This window comes from Idiotropiscis lumnitzeri, chromosome 1 (genome assembly GCF_059441095.1).
Source record: "Idiotropiscis lumnitzeri isolate Australia: NSW breed Sydney's pygmy pipehorse chromosome 1, RoL_Ilum_1.0, whole genome shotgun sequence".
In the NCBI taxonomy this organism is placed as follows: Eukaryota; Metazoa; Chordata; class Actinopteri; order Syngnathiformes; family Syngnathidae; genus Idiotropiscis; species Idiotropiscis lumnitzeri.
In genome coordinates, this window is record NC_142391.1 from 1,064,273 (window position 1) to 1,084,203 (window position 19,931).

Consider the following 19,931-nt stretch of genomic DNA (forward strand, 5'->3'; position numbering starts at 1 on the left):
CCATCTTTTTTTTTTTTTTGCTTGAGTTAGCAAAATCTTTTAGTTTGTGTTCTAACTTATTTTTTCAGTCAACAACACGACACCCCCTCAAATCATGTTCAATCGCTGATTTAAAAAAATGCTCATTTAGAAAGTAGGACACGTCATCACTACAAACTCTTTTTCTTAGAGCCACAAGTTTTCAGCTTTTCCCTTCATTTAAGACGTGCAGAATAATCGTCTTCCTTTGCGTCATCTGTGGTTGACTTGGTTCTTTCGGCACCGAAGCATAATAGCAATCCATTTTAAAAAAAACAAACTTACTGAAATACAATTGACTATTTTCACTCAACTCCAGACTTTCAATTTTGCCGCAACGCTCCCGTAAAATGAAAAAGTCGGTTGAGCATTGTGTTCAAACACTTTCAATAGAATGTTACTGATTAGGAATAAAAGATGACATTGATGATATTTGGACGTGTGAGCTACAGAGATGTTCTCTGACGTGAATATTCTTGTGACCATTTTGTCAAAAAAAAGAGAAAGAAATCCTAAAATCACGACCTGAGCAACACTGCCCGGGGCGACCGAGGCTCGATTTGCGGCATTTCGCAGTTGCCAATGTGTCAAAGCAAAGCACATTTTGTGTTCCTAAAATGTTGTCGGCACCTGCTTCCTGGAACGCGTGGCGGCCTCCTCCAGGGTCTCGGCCGCCTCGAACTTGCCCTGCCGCTTGTAGAGCGCGCCCAAATTCTTCAGGGTGGTGGTGACGGTGGGGCTGTTGCAAACAACACGTCACTTTTTTTTTGCTCAAGCCCAACACTTTGCACTCTTCACTTATCATCGCTTGAAATCACCTGTCGACTTTGCAAGCTTTGTACCAGCCTCCGTACTCGCCGAAAGATGAGCCGTCCTTCTGCCTGCCCTGAGAAAACAACATCATCCGAGAAAATAAACTAACTATAAAATCTCATTGAAATCCAGAGAGATAATATTCATCATGTGTTGAAAAAAATAAATATCGCATCGGTTTTACAAAAGGAAAACATAAATAAATCAGTCAAATTCAATAAGATGAAAAAAAAATTGAAAGTTAAGTCGTGCCGGTGGGATTACGACGGCCTCGGGAATAACGAAGCGTCCGGCCTTCATCGCTGCGGTGGCTCGAGACGGTCCCTTCTTACGGCGGCTTTTCAATGAAGACTTAGCTGTGACAGTCAATGTGTGGCAACAGCGGTTACCATGGCGACCGCACAAACGTCAACAGCAATCCGGCTCAATGGAGTCGCGTCGGATGATGCGGAGACAGCGCTATGACGTCATGATCGTCAAGCACTCGTAAGCGCTCACCTTGCTCTGTTCCTCCCGCTCCTCGGCGTGCATCCAAATGGGCTTGTTTTCGCCTGCAGTGCAAAAAAAAAAAAAAAAACATCATTTGCGGGCACAAGCGTGCGTTTGTTTGTGTGTGCGTGATGACGACAAGTGCACACCGTACCGTCAACAGAGCCAAACTCCCTCTCGTGGGCCCGTGTGAGGATTTCTTTGTAGAGCGTCTCGGCCTGCTTGAACTTGCCCTGCTTGAGGTAGCAGGAGGCCTGGCGGAGGCAAAGTTAGCGTATCGAATGTCGAGGGCGTTCAGAACAAAAACAAGACGGCTGCGCTCCTCACCAGGTTGTTCTTTGTTTTGGCCACGTTGGGGTCGTCCGGTCCCAGTTTGGTCTGGTAGATCTCCAGCGCCCGCATGTAGTAGTACTCCACCTCCTCGTACTTGCCCTGGTTCTGGCACAGCAGGGCCAGGTTGTTGAGCTGCTTGGCCACGTCCGGGTGGTCCTTGCCCAGCACCTGGAGCGCGACGACAAAATGACGCTTAGAAAGCAGACACGGAAGCGTGCTCCATTTGGCTAACCGGGGGTTGAGGTTGAGCCCACGCGCACTTGCACTCGCACTCGCTTTTGACCTTTCTTGCCTGATTTCAAACGCAGGTCAAATTGCCCAAGCTTGCTTTCCATGAAATGAAGCGGTTGCTCAATGATGGTGAGGCCTACTTGCCAAAACGTTTTGCGCAATACCAGTCCAAAATATGCAGGTGTGACTTTGAAAGAGGTCCCCAATCCTGTTCCTCCATCTTTTGTCTGTTTTCTCTCTCTCTCCCAGACGGGCGAGATCCTCGAGGAACAGGATTGAAGACTCCGGATTTCCCCGAGCTAACGGATATTTGCACACAAAAGGAGGAGCAACACATGCAAACAGACAATCTAATATTCACAGGTCTATATTCTTTCCACTCAGCAAAGAATGATTGATACCACTTGTGGGTTACTGGGGACTTTTGAACATTTTTATAGCCAAATGTCTCTTATATGGTCAAGAAGTGCACACCAGTAGGAGCAGCACAATCTGCAGAGAATTGAAGCAAAAAAAAAACTTATTTCTTTAGATGGTATTCAATTATATCATGACTAAGTTTTTATAAAGCACAAAATTATTTAAAAAAAAACAACACAAAATAAACATCTCTCGCATTCCTTCAAAGTCTCCTGCATTTGTTACAAAATGACACAAAAACTACAACGCTGATTTGTTTGCAACTTTGCGGCTATCAATAGCTCTGAAAATGAAATGCTGGCTTCCGCCTCACCTTCTCTCGTATCTCCAGCGCTCGCTTGCACAGCGGTTCTGCTTCTTTGTACTTGCCCCGCTTGCCGTAGAGCACCGCCAGGTTGTTGAGCGTGGCGGCGACCTGGCGGGGACGAGACAAACCTTTGTGAAGTGGGCAAACAAATCAACTTCAATCCGGTGGCCAAGACGGACCGCGTCATCGACGGAAAGGAAGTCGATGAGCGGGGCCTCGTCATTTGATCCCCTTTGACGGTGAAAGTCATTAAAGCCCTCGTGGTCGTTCGAGACCAGGCCAAGGCGAGGACCGAGTTGGAAGAAGAAAGGTGAGCTCGTTGGAACGCTCCAATACTGGAATGTGAGAAATTGTTTTGTTTTCTTTCATTGAAAGGGGACAGATTATGGAAAATGCAACTTTTCAAATCTTTTTTTTTTTTGATTAGCATTAGCTTTCGATGGATGGCACATACTTGGCGTTGTTGATGTGGTTGGGGTAGAAGTATTTCTGTCTGTTGCATGAGCCACATGCAAGGATCTGCACATGAATTGACAAGTGTATAAAATGGAATTCTTGAAAAGTCGGGTAGAAAGTGTTGCATGCAAAGTGCAGTGGACGAAGTCGTAACGTGGAAGCTGCAGGAAGTGGCGCCTCCGTGACCGGGAAAGTTTTCAACTCTTAGGGTCTTAAATGACGTGCACAAAATGCTGCGTGTAAAATCATTCATGTGATTGGTGGAGTCCCATAAATGAATAAAATTCATAATCATCAGTAACAATGAAAGCAAATTTGAGAAAGTATAAAGTATGAAGTGCCGCCTCTGTGAGTGAAAATGTTTGGGCGCCGTTTATGATGTGGCGCCTCCGCAAAACATTTGAACCATCTACAAGCACTCATTGCGAGTCACAATGCCCTGGCCGCTCCCTCGGTTGCCATGGCAACAAAAGCTCCCTGCTCAGCGAACCATCTCAAAGCGAGCTCATTTCAGATGAGCACACGAGAGCTCGCTTGTGCTCTCGTTCTTGAATTTTGACCCAAGCATGAGAGAGAAATTTGAAATTGTCATGCGTTGAGGCTTGGACTGATCCAAGTGAAGACATCGATTCTCAAGTGTATTGATGGAAAAGAGTGAGGGGAAAAATGCTGATTGGATGTGGAAATCATTTTGAGGAGAAAAGGGAGAACGGTGGTGGGGGACGGGCTGACCTCACAAAATGGAGATGGCTGAAGGTCCGCACCTGAAGGGGTCAACACAGTTAGCTTGTTTTTTCTTTTTTAGTTTGTTTTAAATAGATCCCGCCAGCGACTTTTTCATCATCTTGCAGCCGTACGCACTAAAAAACGAAAAGCTGTAACAAGCTTGGATGAAGGATGATTCACGCCGAGAAGAAAAACACGGTGACGTGACGCAGCTGGCAAAAAATCAATGGCATGCATCCGAAAGCGAGAGAGCGAGTAGCCGTCTAATTGCGCGCGTGGACGTGAAAAAGAAACCAGCGATTCCATTGCTCACTCTGGGTACCTCACAATTTGATTCGATTCCCATTCAGAATCCTCCGATTCCGTTTCGACACTACATTGGCTCGCATTTTACAGTCTGAAACATTGGTGCCTTTTTTTTTTTTTTAAACAGAACTCAAAGAAGCGCAAGGACTTATATTTCCCACTTTGACTTTTATTCAAGTTGCTAGGCAACCTGAGTGATTCAAATGTCAAAATTTCCCCAAAAAATCATTTCAACTTAACCTGATTTATCATCACCTGTATTTGAATATTTTTTTCATATTTAAAGTGTGACATGCAACATCTGATCGACATTCTTGCGCAACTATTTTTTTTTACGAGGAAGACGCGGCGCCGCTCATCTGAGTTTTGCTTGTTCCACGTCTGTGCTCCGCCTCAGCACGGACGCACAAACGCACATGAGCACTATTGATGTGAAACGACAAATTAATTAACACCTCCGAATCGACGACAAATCGTTTTTAGATGACGAATGATGCATCGTTCCCACTCCTCCCGCACACGCAGCTCTTCTCAAGCGCGTTGTTTACAATCCACAAAACAGACGTGGTGCCAACGCAGATGTTGGACTGAACTCACGGCAGGGTGATCCCGGCCCAACGTCTTCTCCCGAATGGCCAGAGCGTCGTTCAGCAGGTTGGCGGCCTCTTTGTACTTGTTCTGATCTCTGCAACGCACAAAAAGACGAAGCGCATCAAGCCCAGTGCCAACTTTGACGAACGGATTGTCCCTTTTGCCGCAGTTCCCGCACTTAAGCAAAATCCGGACAGACGAGCAACAGCGAGGAAGAACCCGTTCAAATAGTTCTCCGGCAGGTTGGGGTCATTCTTTTGTCTGGACATTGACGCCGTGCTGTAAATCGTCCGCCACGTTGGCCAGCTTCCACAAGGACGTTTACGGTCGTCTAGCAACGCCAAGGGAGCTTCAAGTACTTTTTGTCCTAAAATAGCTGGCTCATTTAAATGAACGGTGGACAATAAAATAAAATAAATAAAACGTTTAAGATGCTTGACTTCTTTACACTGCCAAGGGTTTCGAGCTGGACCACAGTTAAACAGATTCCCGCTCCTGAGACACCAGACAACGGAGCAGAATTTCTTCAAAGCCGTCCGCAAGTTATTCTCCAAGGTCTCGCCCAGCTCCTCCCACGTGCGACTTTTTGCCTCGGTGACCCCCAAGGTTGCATTCCGCTCGGCCAGCCGGCGTCCATCGGCGGCCTCGGAAGTCCCACAGGCCAAAAAAGGCCCAATCGGACTCCTCCGTCAGCTTGGCGGCATCCACCAACAGGTTCGGGGGTTGCCGCCACGACAGGCGCCGCCACATCTCCAGTCGGCCGCCTCGACAATGGAGGCACGGAACCACCTCCGCCGGAATGCGTTGTGCCGGAGGGGGAGTGGAAACTTTTTCTGACTGGGGGATTCTGCCCGACATTCCCAGCAAACCGTCAGAATATTTTTGGATCTTCAGGCAACGCACCACCGACGGGTGATCAGGTGACAACAGAGGCCACGTTCAAATTAAATGTATTCTTTTTTTAATTCATTGCTTTTCATGATGCATCGAATGTGTTGTTGTAACTTCAAGTTCAAATCCAAGCGCATGAATCATAATTCTATTCAAATATTTTTTCTTTCCATGTCCGTTGCGGCGCTTCAACACGAAGGTTTTGCCACCCTGGAATCATTTATTTACCTATTTCAATAATTGGTTAAAAAAAAGTAAAGCAGGTGACGCATGCATAAAACATTTGACATGGAATGAAAAGTCAATATATTGTTAAAATACATTTCCTGCACATTTTTAAATTACATAATTGGTTATTGAAATATAATTCGTTGTTGATCTGAGAAAGATTTTTGTTTTTTTAATGTCCCTTTTCAATATCGAATGCGGCGCTTGAGCAGAAAAGTTGTCCCCTCGCGAACTTTCACCTCGATAGCACACAGCAAGCATACTGCAAGTCCGACACGAGTGGCGGCGGCCATTTTGCAGACCTGTACACGAGGGCCAGGATGTTGAGCATGGTGGCCACGTCCGGGTGGTCGTGTCCTGACGTCTTCTCCAGGTCCTCCAGCGCTTGCTTGCAGAGCGGCACGGCCACCTCGTAGCGGCCCTGCGAGGCGTATTGGATCACCAGGTTGTGCAGCGTCCGTAGGCGGGCCGGGATCTCGTAGCCGCCTTGCTGGGCGGCCGCTGCCGCCGCGCTGCCGTGGGCCGGCTGGACTGCAAAGAGCACGGATGACGGCATTAATTCAGATAATCGAGATACGCCCCCCCACCCCAGCCAATCGTGACGCACATATGGATGAGCGAGCGAGCGATTAGGAGTTTTGGGAACGTGGAGAAAGCCAGACAAGCCGAGGGCTTTCTCCAGGTGGTAAATGTAAGGATGAAAGCGCTGGAGCCGCAACAAAGCGCTCTCTTTATGGGGCGATATCAATTAGCGGGAAAATAGAACACAAATGAAAAGATAAACAATAGATAGCAGAAGAACAGCAGAACGGGGCACATTCGTGGGGAAGAACCAAAAAGAAGAAGAAGGAGACGAATAAGACCATCATAATGAAATTTGAATAGTAAATTAGCCAGCTAATGACTTTGAAATAAACCTCTGCCGTTAGCATCTCTCCCGCGGCAGCACATTTTTTTGGGGGGGAGGTCGGTGGGGGTGGCGTAACGCAGCCGGGGGCCGACAATTTTAATGAATAAGGCCGGAGGGTCGAGGCCGGAAGAGTACCCAGATCGCGGACGGAGGGCGGGGGACTGACCGGCCCAAAAAAATGCTCAAGTGCTCAGCTCTGGCAATTTGTGCATCTGAAAATGATAAATGACCAAATACTAAAAGGAAAGAACTCGGGGGAGCGCTGTCATGGCTTTCTCATGATACACGACTGCTGACGCTTCTTTCACTTAAATTGGTCCTACCCCAAAGTCGTGCTTCTTCATATCACAGATTGTTGCCGTCCAAAAATATATAAAGAAAATAAATCACACAGTGTACTTACTGCCTTGCGCTTGGTCGTCATGATCATCTGGGAAAAGATCATCCAACGTCTCCTTGCCGGAGTCCGAGTCCTTCTCCTCCTGAAGAGGAAAGTGCACAGAGCTGACTTTATATCGTCCGCTAAAAATGCCGTCGTCGCGATTCAGGAGTAGAGAATGAGACATATGAGAGGAGAACCGTCCACATAATTGAGTCATCGGTGAAATGAAAAATCGTTTAATGATGTCATTCAAACATACCAGAGCAAAAAAAAAAAAAGCTTTTGCCTTAAGATTTTTGCAAACAAAATGACCCGATGACCGGATCCTCACTAAAAAATCTTCCGTTTTCTCCATAAATGGACGCGGTGCCTTCCAAAATCTTGAAACGTTATCGCGTGACTTGGATGAGCGCTCCGCTTGACTGCGCGGGAGCATTTCCTGCCGACACGCCGCTCATGTCGAGGAAAGGCGGACGTGACTGAGGACACGTGCACACTTGTTTCCAGGGCACACTTTATAAAGGCAAAGATTTAGCAGAAAGTGTACAAACGGGGCAGGGATGAGTAAATATCACGTTGTTCAGTAACATTACTCACATGACCGTTTTTCACATCCATGCCGACGTAAACAATTCTGTTGAAATACGCTCATCGGCGCACTCGTTGTTTTGGCCTCGAGCTAAATAAAAGACGTCGAAATCGAAAGGATGACAGATGGCGAACACGCCTTCACGAAGACGACGAGGCAGCGCTGGGCGAGTTGTCCGCAGTTTGTGAAAGGCTTGCGGACGCTTGTGCTAACGTGTCCGCTTGCGCTTTTTTTCTAGCTTTCGCATCATTTCTGAAGAGCCGCACGGCCACAATGACCAGAGGGAACCTGCTGCGTTAAATACGTCCCCAAAAAAATCCAACCCAACCAAATTCTTCTCTCATTTCCTTGTTAAGAGCGTACGCTAGTGTACGTTTTAAGCTAACGTATGTTGTCTGTACTGTGCGTCAGATGCATGTGTTCAATACGGAAATAGCACACGTGACACGGCGCCTTTTAATGCAGTGTGCCTTATGGTCGTGAAATATTGGGACACGGACACGATTGTTAACTTTTTTGTCTTGGATTTGAAATGAAAGAAGAAATGCACAGCAGACATCTTTAATTGGAAGGTATTTACAGCTGCCTGTTTGCTTTTTCATCTCGAGTCACACAAACTACCGAAATTGGAATAAATGTCAGTCTGCCGCGACTCACAACTCATTGAAAACTATTTGCCACAGTAAACTTTAAAGATCATGTTTGTTTTCATTGCACCATAAGAACAGCTGAGCCTGGGAGCTTCTTGCACTTTTTGTTTGACTTTTAAAACTAAGTATTTTCCAAGATCTAAAAAAAAGAAAAAATGTTACACATCACTAAAGTTGTTTATTAAACATTTGCTTAAAGTTATTTAAACTAAGTTTTTAGTTTTCAGAATGTTGACACCATATTTACCCTTTTTTAACAAATAAATATCAGCTTCAAATATCGGTTCTCAGCCTCCATGACTACGTCTAATCAGGATCAACCCTGAAAAAAGCACATTTGTCCATCACTCATACAAACTCGTCTAATTCGAGAGGAAAGTGTGCAGTCAGAGCACATGGCGTTTGTTTCACTTCAGCTCCGTTTGGAGTCGAAAAGATGAAGGGCAGCGAATCGCAGCTTGCGAGGCACGCCCGGCAGTGACCCGGGAGCGGACTCACCGAGGGCGACAGGTCCTCATCGTACTTCTTGAGCTGGTTCATGAACTCCAGGTGCTTCTTCTCCTCCTCCAGCTGCGCCACGCTCTGCTCGCTTTTCTGCAGCTTCTGCTGGGTGCCGGCCAGCTCGTCTCGGAGCCACTGGTTCTCCTGACACAGGCGGCGCACCTGAGCCCGCAGCTTCTGCTTCTCCGACTCCACCGAGCTCAGGTGGCCGGACAGGGCCATCATGACCTGGGCCTCGCTCAGTCCCAGCTCCAGCATCTCCAGGGACTTGCGGATCATGTGCGACTTCTCCTCCACCAGCACGCCCTGGTCGTCCTGCTTGAGGCAGCGCAACGTGCCCAGCAGGCCGTCCAGGATGGAATGGTGCTCCTGCTTCAGCGCGTCCAGGCCCTGGATCACCTGCTTGGTGCGCAAGATGATCTCATCCTGGGAGAGCTTCTCGCCGGGCTCCTCCTCCGCCTTCACGCACACCATGGTGGACATGTCCTCACGCATCCTGTAAGAGACAAGCACAGAAGAGGGTGTGATGCGAGCGCCGATGTCGCCGTGACACCGCAAGGGACATCAGACGGTGATGAAAGCGGCGAGAAGCAGGAGCTCTGACGTGACGTGACGTCACCTCATTTGTTATTAATTCATTCATTCTTTACGGTTAAACGGCGAACCTTCGCATGGGGACTGTTTCAACGTATTCTGCCGGATGAGCTTGAAAGACGTTCTGAACAAACATTCAAGGTGAGCGAACAAGCGGCTCAGCCGAAGTCCTTTGCCCGCTTTTAACATGGGCGTCAAGACGCAACCAAGAGCCCATTTGCCCTCGCGTCCAGTCAAGGTTGCAGATAAACAGACTCAATAATTGATTTTCATTTTTTATTCATGTTGCAAAGATGAAATGCTCCTGGCTTGGTGCACTGGAAGGACGGAACACTATTCCGTTTCCATCCAAGGGGGTCCTAGGGGGGGCTGGCCGTAGTGGTAGACAGAATATCAGGGCTGATATTTGGCATTTTGAATTACTTTCAAAAGTGGTTTATTTTGGCTCACTGAAGCACACAATATTTTCTCTTTGTCTTTGCTGTGCTGGCGGCCCTGCCTGCAGAAGGAGATTGGCCCGCCCACAGCACCATCTGTTTGGTTCCTTGTGCAGTGGGTAACAGCCAATCGGCAGGAAGCTGCCTGTTTGCTTTTTCACCTGGAGTCACACGCACTGCGGGAGAGGTCACGCGAGCAGGAGAAGGTAAGGCAACGGACTTTGCCAAGATTTGAATGAATGTCGGTCTACTACAACTCACAAAGAAAAGAAAACTTTGTTTTCATTGAACTTTAAGACATGCAACTCTGCCTGGGAGCTCCGTTCACTTTTGGTTCAACTTTTAAAAATAAGTTGTCTATTTTCCAAGATCTTAAAAAGCTTTAATATGTTGCACATTTCTAAAGTTGTTTAAAAATATGTCAAGTTTCGGAGTTTTTATCTTTCAAGATTTTGACACCATTTGACACCTTTTTTCAAAAAATGAATACCGGCTTCAAATATCGGTTATCGGCCTCCAAAAAAAGCATATCGATCGATCACTTGCTGGCCGAATAATGCGACGAGCGGGCCTCCAATGTGCGATTGTTACTCATTTGGCAAGCTTGCGTGTTTAATATTAGCGCGATGCGACCGAGGCAATTAGCATTGAGTCAACTGCAATTTTTTGGGTTTGTTTTTCGCCAACTGTGTCCAAAGTGACGCGGTCTAAAAGGTTAAAAGGTCTTTGCAAGAATGAACCTGGAGTTTGATTTTGCGCCACCTGAATCTGTCACAGATTGAGAAAGGCCAAAATTGTTTCAGAGTTCTTCAGCATTTTCATCTTTCAGATTGTCAACAGGAATGCTAAAAATCAGCCACTAAAAAAAACGTAGTTAAAAAAAATCAAAGCACACAAACAACGAAAACTTGGCAAAAAAACCGGGGTTGTATTTGGGAGGCCCGTAAATAGAGATGCCGGGACAGAAGAGCAACAAGCTGTACCGACTCGCCACGGCCAGCTCCAACTAGCTGCAACTATGTCGAGCCACATGGAACGAGCTCAAACCAGACCACAACTCCACAAAATCAGGTGCGACCGTAAATGACACGTTGTCACCGGATGAATCGACTCTGCATCGCCAAATGGAACCAGAACCAAAGCGAGCAGAAATAAACCGCTTCCAAGCAGTTATAGCCGGATACACAACGAGATGTAAATCGCCGCGCACTGCTCCGAGCCATCCTGGCTTTGTATCAATTTCACACTCTCTAAAAAGAGGATTATGAGTGAGCTGCCGCATAAAATGTCTGCAGGCGCCGACACGTGAAAACACTGCAAAGCTCCCAAACACTCTCGACTGCGATGCGCAACATTGATCCAGGTTCTGTGCGATGTCTCACGCCTCCATGACAACGCGGTGCACAGTCAGGACGCAACTTGCCCCCCAAAACAATTCACATTCATTAACAAGCGTGTGGAGAAAACATTTAAACCAGTGGTTCGCAAATAGTGGGGGAGAGGGGGGGCGAAGCCTGGGGGGCGTGTTAATGTGGGAAACGCAGTAGGTCACGCAGTACTGATTAAAAAAAAATAATAAAAAAGCGTCGCCCAGTCGCCGGTTGTCCCGGCAGTCATTTCTTTGGCCGCCAAGCTATCTTGTAAGAGCTTTCTTTGTACTATCTCCAAGTCCGTGCGCAGCAGCAGCAGCAACGAGCTGCGCGACGACCCCGCTCACAAGAAGCGTTCCAAACGAGGCGTGCTCATCGCTAAAATGAATTACAGAGAAAGAAGGGCTTGGATGTACGCTCGACTTTTCACAGAAGTCTGACTCGAACCGCGTTTGGGCGGAGCGATGAACAGAAATATAGTATAGCAACCATGACGTATCCAAACACAAAATAAGACGACGGCTACGTTAGCAATTTAGCAGACGCTCTCAGACCGGATGACGTCATCACGACGAAGACGTTCCACGTCAAACATATCGTAAATATTGATCATCTCATCAATATTTGCACCACAGAGTACAGAGTTTCGAGATTCTCACAATAATAGCTCTCAAAATTATATTTGTTATCAATTTCGCTTTGCTGAGGGACATTTTATATAATTTATCAAACATCTATATACAGAGAACATGTACATTAGTACGAAATGTAAAAATGCATTTTCACATACAGAAATACAAAATTATACTTGTGAAATGCGCGATATAAATAATTGCGCGCAGCCAGTATTAACTCGACGGTGTCGCTTTGTTTTGCAACGAAAATGCTATTATTTAGAGTTGCGGTGAAGAGTGGGTGGGGGGCGCGAATTGTTTTCTTCTTGGTAGGGGGCGTGACAGAAAATAATTGCGAAGCACTGATTTAAACGGAGAGGAGCAGCAGCAAGTCTGCTGACTGCCCAGCAGGAAGTGGACCACGTGCACTGCACAAGATGCAAAATGCAAAAAACAAATGCAACCGGAAACAAGAAGAAGAGACCGGCAAATGAGGACATGAAGAATTCATGCGGAACTCAAGCAGCTGTGATAAGACAGAACCAGATGAAACCGGCAAATATTCTTCACAATGTTAGAGCGCCATGCAATTTTAGAAAACGTGATGTTGAGGTACCACCAGAACTGGCCACGTGACAATTTTTTGCCAGTCAGTCCCCGCCGCCCCGGCCGCTATATCGGTGCGGTTTTGACCTCGACCATAAAAATTGTCGGCCCCCGTGGGCCGGACTAAAATCAACCTCCGTTGTTCATCAAACCCTTTTTGGAAATGTGTCAGCCCCAGCTCCAAAAACGGGCGTTGACCGTTACGCCCTCGGGACGGACTGCCCAGCTCTGGCTGCAACCAAAAAGCAAACGTAAGCTACATCACCCGATGAAACTGAATTCAATCGGCTACAATGCGACGATACTGCACGTAACCGGACCAACTAGAACGGCAAATGTGACAGAATAGAAGCAAGCGCAAGATGATGGCGTTGGCCACACGTGACGTCTCCAAAGCAGCAAGTTTAAACTCCCAGGGTGCACTGCAGGCTGTGTGGCATTTGACGGCAAACGCCGCTCCATTCTCCCGTCTCGTCCTCTATTTGAAAATCAAAGACGGCGCAGCGTCACGAGGGAGCGCCGCCACTTTGAAACGTAAACAACCGGTTGGAAGTCAGGAGAGATGTGGATTTCCACTTTGATCAGCAAAAGGCCGAGGAAGAAGAGGAAGTCTTAGTCAGCTGGCGCGGGCCGAGTCTCGTTGATGATCACGGCTGGGATTGGCTCAAAAATGCAGAGAAAGTCTCACCGCAGCTTCCTGGTTCAATGCAACAATTTTGTTTTCAAATTGTGCCCCGCCCACCCCACGAGCGACGCAGCTATGTGGCTATTGACCTTTGACCTTTGCAACGACGCGTCTGGGCTGTGCATCGCGACAGAGTTTAAAGAGAAAGTGGCGTCAACCAACCATTTCGATGTTGACGTGAAGCCAACGAACACAAACAACAATCCAACGCCTTTCATGCCAGCTGACGAATAAGTAGCGCCGAGCTGGAGGCGATAAACTCGAAAGCAAGATGCGACTGGTCACAACCGGTAAAAGTACGTAGTCTTCGCAACCTGACCCAATTCAACTGGCCCGATTCAGACGCAACAGCATTGAACCAGCGAGAGCCGAACTGAACAAAATGAGAACCAACGGGAACTAGATGGCAACCAACCAAACTGGAGATGGAACCAAATGCAACTGGAACCAGTTGGAAACCAGACAAAGGAACTGCAACTGCCCACAACCACATGTAATTTGCTATGACCAAAAGACACGTTAGCCTACAATCACCGGACGCAATAACGAGACGGAACCGGATGGACTCAGCCAGATAGAACCGCATTTCACCGGGTGCAACAAGTCAAAACCAAATGTAACAGCCTTCAACCAGAAACTCTACCAAATCGGTAATAAGAAGAAGAAGAAGCATCAAAGTCTGCTCGGCAACACTGTGAGAGTTTGGGCAACTTTGGCTGTTCAAATCAAGCCTTCAAAATAAAAGTGAAGCGGTGTAATACACACTTTGGTTGGCTTATTTTGCAATCACACTCAAACTGTTTTGTGCTCGATTATTGAGCGCAACTGTTAAGTAATCCACCAAATGGCCTGAGAACGTGCGACTGAACTGCAACACGGCCGCCTGCCTTTATTTGCCTAAGCTTCCATTTGGGATATTTCTTGATCCTTTATACGTAACTCATATGAAAATTCCAGGATATGAATGGCAGAGTGCTGTTTGTTTTTTGTACAAAAACTGAGCGAATGTACGAAACCGAATCGACTATCGAAAAATCGTTTAGACATCGTCTATTTCAAAATTGTCCACAATCTTTGCCTCTCGGCAGTAATTCCTCTCAGATTTCGGAAGTTCTCCATGAAAGCTTTGACTTGCATCCAATTTGGGCATTTGCAAACATATGATTTTACTTTGGAAAACAATGACCGACATTTGGACCAAACCAGAAACCGAATCATAACCTCGGCTGTGCATTTCCTGCAATGTCGATTTGAAAAAAAATGTTTTTCAAGACCAAACCAATTAATCTAGAAAAAAAAGACTGACAGATGAATCAATAAAAAAAGGAATACTGTGTCATATTACTAAAAAATACAATAAAAAAAACGAAAAAACATTAAATCAGGTGTCTCTTAACTCTTCAAATGTGACATTATTACTTGATACGCTGGACAAAAAAAGCCGCCGGCTTCATATGATGCCTTATTGAGGCTTCAGTAAATAACGTCCCATTTATCTCAGAAATAGAGCATGAAATCTCGTCCTCAGAACACAACGTACATCTTAAACAATCTACTTCCAGCTTTCACTTCCACATTTGAGAGAAACAGGACGTGAGGGCAGTTTTCACAAACCACACTTGTGCGCAACCATTGCAGGCATCTTAGATTTGTTTACAAACACGAGAACAATGAACGAGCAGGTAGCGGGACGATTATGGATTCTACACGATTGCCAACGGAAAAGGTCCAGAGACGAGAAACAAGATGGGGATCATCAGGAGCCCTGCTGGCTGCTGAAATGTTCATTAATGGAACCCCACCCTGCCCCACAATGATCATCATCCTCATCCTCATCCTCCCAGCTGTGGATCCCACACTGGCGTGCACTGTGTCCCAACACAAGAAGCTCTCAAGAAGCTGCACCCGCGCGAAATGGCAAACGCTGGCAATCAGACGCCGCAGCGAACCGCGAAGCAGCGAAACAGCGCGCATCTGGTCGGCTGACAGGCTGCCTTTCTAGCATTATCTCCTCTCTCACGCACACGCACACGGTCCAACCTGAACAACCAGTTAGCCTGAATACAATCTTCTTGACGCACAGGAAGCACACGCACGCGCACACAATCCCGGAATCAAATGTAAACAGCATCGTTCCGTGAGGGGATTTTTACATAAAAAAAACATGAAATACACCTAAGAGTCACAGTCTATCGCGGTGACACGTGAATAATAAAACACCACAATGAGTTCATTAACCTTATTCAGGAGACCAACAGCGTTGCAGGAATTAGACCGAGCCCGCCTTACCGTTCTCTAGGACATCCGTTGCCAGTGCAGCCAAATTGTGTCTTCGCCTCGCCTCACCTTGGACCAAAAATGTTGGATGAGAGAGGGATGGTGCGGTGGCAGAAGTGGAAGACTGAATTGACGACAACAAGAACAAGAGGCAAAAAGAAGTCTCCCACCGCCCGCGGCAGGGATGGGATCCGTGTCGCCGACAGACGTCCGGGAGGCTAGCTCACATGCTAGCTAGCGTTAGCTGTCAAAAGTCCAGGCTTTAGACGGCGCCGCTCGTGACAGGAGAGGCCTGCTCCCCCGGGATTTGCATGACTCGAGGCGGGTTAGGGAAACGTTATGAGGCCGGGTGATGCGACGCCCACTGCGGATGAAGTGACAGACGCGTGGCCTTCCAGGTGACTGACTGGCTAACTGACAGACAGTCGCTGGCTGGCTGGCTACTGGTTAGGGGCGTGAAATGGCGCCTCCTCCCACAGCTCCCGGGGATGACGTCACACCGGCCAGATTAAAATGAAGGGGAGGGAGGAAGGAGGCGGGGCCGGGCGACTTCTTAACGCAGCGGAAGAAAAAGCAGTGCGCCTCCAGAAATGTTTCGAGAAAATCTTGGAGTGGCACGCCAAAACTAGAAGCCATCATTTCAGGATTTTATTATGCCAGGAGAAAAAAAAAGAACAGAAATACTTAGCTTTACTGTGTTATATTAACTGTAATGTTACTTATGATTTAATGTGCAGTCTTTAACGGCCCAGTCAACATTTTGAGTTCCACAATAATTCTGTTATTGTCTTCGCTATCTATGTAGGCTCTTGAGTCACCATTGTGACATCAGCCGTGTTTTCCATCCAGTTATTATGGGATGCCTCATGATCAGAGATGCTCAAAGGGGAGCTGTTGCTAGGAGATGACGCTTGTTTACATTGCAGTCACACAGTGGCGGAGGTAAACTTTTATTCGTGGGGTGGGAAGTGTAGGAGGGCTACTTATGTTTTTTTTTTCTGAAAATATCAAAAAACATTTGTTGTCACAGCCCTACGGAGAAGGAAGAAAAATAAATTCCCACCCAAAAAAAGTAAAAATTCACAAACCTGCTTTAAAAAAATTTACAACTGACACAGTGACTTCATTTAAAAATGTAATAAAAAATAACTAGTGACAAATTTCTCACTATTTCAACCATGGCGCGACATCCCTCTCCGCTATCAATATTAATTTAATGGAAATGATGAGCGTTCGCAATATATAAATAAACATGTCAAACAAATTCATTGGCCCGTTCTTTGACTTTTTTTTAATTGGAACTAATCATGTTTCAGTACACAGAACGTGACGACACCACTCCCAATTGGTGTGCATGACGTCATTGTGGCGTGTACCTAATCAAGTGACTTCCCAGCAGATGATTGATTGACAGGCGTCCATAATCACGTCGCGCTCTTGTTGCTGCGTTTATTGCGGACGAGCCTCTTCCACAGGTCGTGCAGCGCAACGCGGGCCATGAGGAAGGTGATTGACAAGTTGCGCCGGTACCACTCCCTGCAAGAACGCCACCATTATTCCAATGCCGGCGTGCGCGTGCGTGTGCGTGTGGAATAACGGACTTGTTGTAACTGACGTGTCGCTGTCGGTTCCTGTCCAAGAAGTCCTTGTAGAAAACGGACATTTCCTCATTGGTCAGAGTGCGTCGGCGGCCTGCGACACACATTTGGGAATTATGTTCAAACAAAAATGTCATTTGGTTTTGGTGAAAGCAAAATTTACAATGAAACAACGTGACTAACTGTTTAAAAAAAATAAAATAAATGGGTGAAATCAAAATTTCAAGGCAACAAACTTGGATCAAATTTTATGTTTTACAATTCAACAAAATATTTAACATTTTGCTGTTGTGAAATTTGGCTTTCCCGCACAATAAAGAAATGAGTTTACAGAACTAATTGTTCCTTGTATTGTCCCCAAACGTAAAGATATAACTTAAAAACACTCAGCAAATCAGTTTAAAATGTCAATAATTGATATTTTAAAGTTGTTCAGCCCCCCAAAAATGCAAGTTTGCTTTCCAGTGCAGGGCCTGACTGATATGGATTATTTGAGGCCGAAGGAGATATCAATATTCAGCAGGATAAAATGTCACATGTCACAATGTCCTGGAACATACGTGGCCGCTCCACAATGTCGGGCATCCATTTTTAGGCGGCAGCAGAGTATGACTTGGGGTTTCGTCACAACGTTGTGTACTCATCTTTATTTTCAATAGACCCGGGTAGTGGACTGACATGGTCGTTCCACCATGTTGAGAGTCCATGTTTTCGTGCCAGGAGATAGACGACGTCACGCCTCAGTGTTGTTTACATGAATGTCATCTAGTGTGTGTGTTTTTTAAAATGAATCAATTCATTTATTTTTAATGTGATGAATGGCTGAAGATTGGGACAACCTTGCTGGTCTCGCTCAGTCAAGCCTTTTGCTTTCAGCTGCGACACGATGAAGGCGTCTTTTTCCTGCACAGAACACAAACAGATGTATTTATAAAAAGAAAAAAAAAAAGTCACATGACCAGAAAAAAAGTCACACAGTCCACAAGAGTTTTGCTAATAAATAAAATCAACTGAGTCAAAGTCAAGCTTAAATTCTAATTTGGTGCACAAACGCTCTCTGCAGAAATTCTTCAGGCATTACTGCACTCCATCTACTAAATTGAGGACAGTAAATGAGGGCAACGTTTGTTTGGTAACAAGCCTAAATACAAATGCCAACTAAGTACCAAATGATTAATTCCATTAGAGAGTAATGTAGTAAATTGTGCATTCATTATGGAAATTGTTAATGACTCTTATTGATGCTTTTAAGTAGTTCCCTTCAATTTCTCCCCAATTGTATAGTGACATTTATGAGATAGGCAGAGATTATGTGGAGCTGCAATTTGAAAAAAACAAAAACAATTTGATTAATTGTATTAAAAAAAAAAAAAAACTTTTCCCAATTTCCATCCCTTAATTCAAAAACAGAACATCGATTCAAAGTGGCAGAAATGTTGCTCATTGCTGACCAAAGTAAAAGATGATTAAAAATGTCGGAATTTGATTCAGCACAAATATAATCAGTCCGCTTTCATGTAAGACTCCGGGAATTAAGAATATTTGTTATCCAAGCCTCAAATTTCGGTTAAACGAGGTCGCTTCAATTTTTTTAATCAATCATTTGTCAGGTAATTGATTTACTGTTGCAGCTATATCACAATTTAATCAATTATTTCATATTTGAAGTTGACTCGGTCACATTGTTACTTCTGATAAATCCCTACTTTTGAAGAGGTCAAAGTATAAATCTGGATTGCCGACGTGACTTTCAACAAAAACTACCTGATGTGCTTGCCATTTTTTTCCTGAAAACACTCAAATATGACTGAGGCAACTATGCTTTTATGCAAACAAAAGCAGAAAATGCAAAACACACGGTTAAGAACAATCGTAATAAGAACTCAACTCTGAGCACCTTGCCAAAGTTGAGGTTCTGCTCGCTCCAGAATCGGTGGTTCCAATCCTCTGTGTCCTGTCGCATGTTCCTCAGGCGTCGCTCCATCTCTGACTCATTCGGGGCCATGCGGTAGACAATTGGTCGCAGGTTGGAAAGTGGGTTGGGCGGGCCGATCCAGTCATACGTAGCGCTCGGTACCGGTGGGAACTTGGACTGCTGAGCGTCAACGAGACACACCAAGACTCAAAACACCAAACTGGAATCAACGTTTCAATCAAGCGAACAAATTGGAAGATTTTACAGAGATCTGAATGCGGTAAATGGGATTTCCCATGCCACGTTGACCAAAAATTTGGTAATGCGTTTCTTATTAAGTAGGACTCTACGGTATGATACAAGTAGTAACATGAAAAAAAAAAAGAATGTAATATATATCAGGCTGGGGGCAGTGTATTACAAAGACATACAACACAAAGATTTTATGAGAAAACTACAGAATGGGGTTGTAAAGAGGCCAGTGTATGGGTAGTATTTTCCCTGGCGGAGGCAGCACTTCTTCACCATGTCTTGCTGTAGTATGAAAACTTGAAATTCTTTGGCCAGCCTATCTGCCAGTCCAGAGGTAGCAGGGACCATTAGACAATAGAAAGTGTGTGTGTGTGTGTGTTTTTTTTTTATAAATAAAAAACCTTCGTTAATTTATCTTGCTGTTTTGTCGCTAGCTTGCAGCATTCTCGCTTGCCGGCGGCCGCCATGACACTTCGACGTGCACGTAGAAAACTCCAGCGGCGCCACGTCAAACCGGCCGCGACGGCTCCAACTGACATGACGAGAACCGAAAACCAAATAATGACAACAAAACACACACGATTAACGTTCAACAATGACTCGACAGGGCTGAATTTAAATAGGAATACGAATCCTCCGCGCTTCACAAGCGGCGACCTTCTGTCGGATACGTTTGACTTCTGGTCACGTGACAGCCAACTGCGAAGGAGCGCTTCATATGCAAACTGTCTCCGCCTTGTTG

General features: G+C 45.8%; 1 protein-coding gene across 3 annotated transcripts in view; it reads right to left on the reverse strand.

The window, feature by feature from the left end:
- LOC148342554 (kinesin light chain 1) overlaps positions 1-19,891 on the reverse strand; it is a 29,130-nt gene extending 9,239 nt beyond the window's left edge. Inside the window, exons 1-14 of one of the 3 annotated variants that reach the window (XM_088309095.1) lie at positions 19,591-19,891; positions 18,920-19,117; positions 17,862-17,925; positions 17,026-17,116; positions 8,839-9,337; positions 7,123-7,201; positions 6,112-6,340; positions 4,697-4,784; positions 2,618-2,719; positions 1,648-1,821; positions 1,475-1,574; positions 1,330-1,382; positions 837-904; positions 649-757 (exon numbers count right to left, since the gene is read on the reverse strand). In XM_088309095.1, coding sequence (XP_088165221.1) covers positions 649-757; positions 837-904; positions 1,330-1,382; positions 1,475-1,574; positions 1,648-1,821; positions 2,618-2,719; positions 4,697-4,784; positions 6,112-6,340; positions 7,123-7,201; positions 8,839-9,337; positions 17,026-17,116; positions 17,862-17,925; positions 18,920-19,117; positions 19,591-19,728 — 1,992 coding nt within the window. In that variant the 5' untranslated portion in view covers positions 19,729-19,891. Of the gene's footprint in view, positions 1-648; positions 758-836; positions 905-1,329; positions 1,383-1,474; positions 1,575-1,647; positions 1,822-2,617; positions 2,720-4,696; positions 4,785-6,111; positions 6,341-7,122; positions 7,202-8,838; positions 9,338-15,436; positions 15,913-17,025; positions 17,117-17,861; positions 17,926-18,919; positions 19,118-19,590 lie in introns of those variants that run through there. The other 2 variants (XM_088309086.1, XM_088309078.1) reach the window with 2 other exon arrangements.
- Between the last annotated feature and the right edge of the window lie 40 nt (positions 19,892-19,931).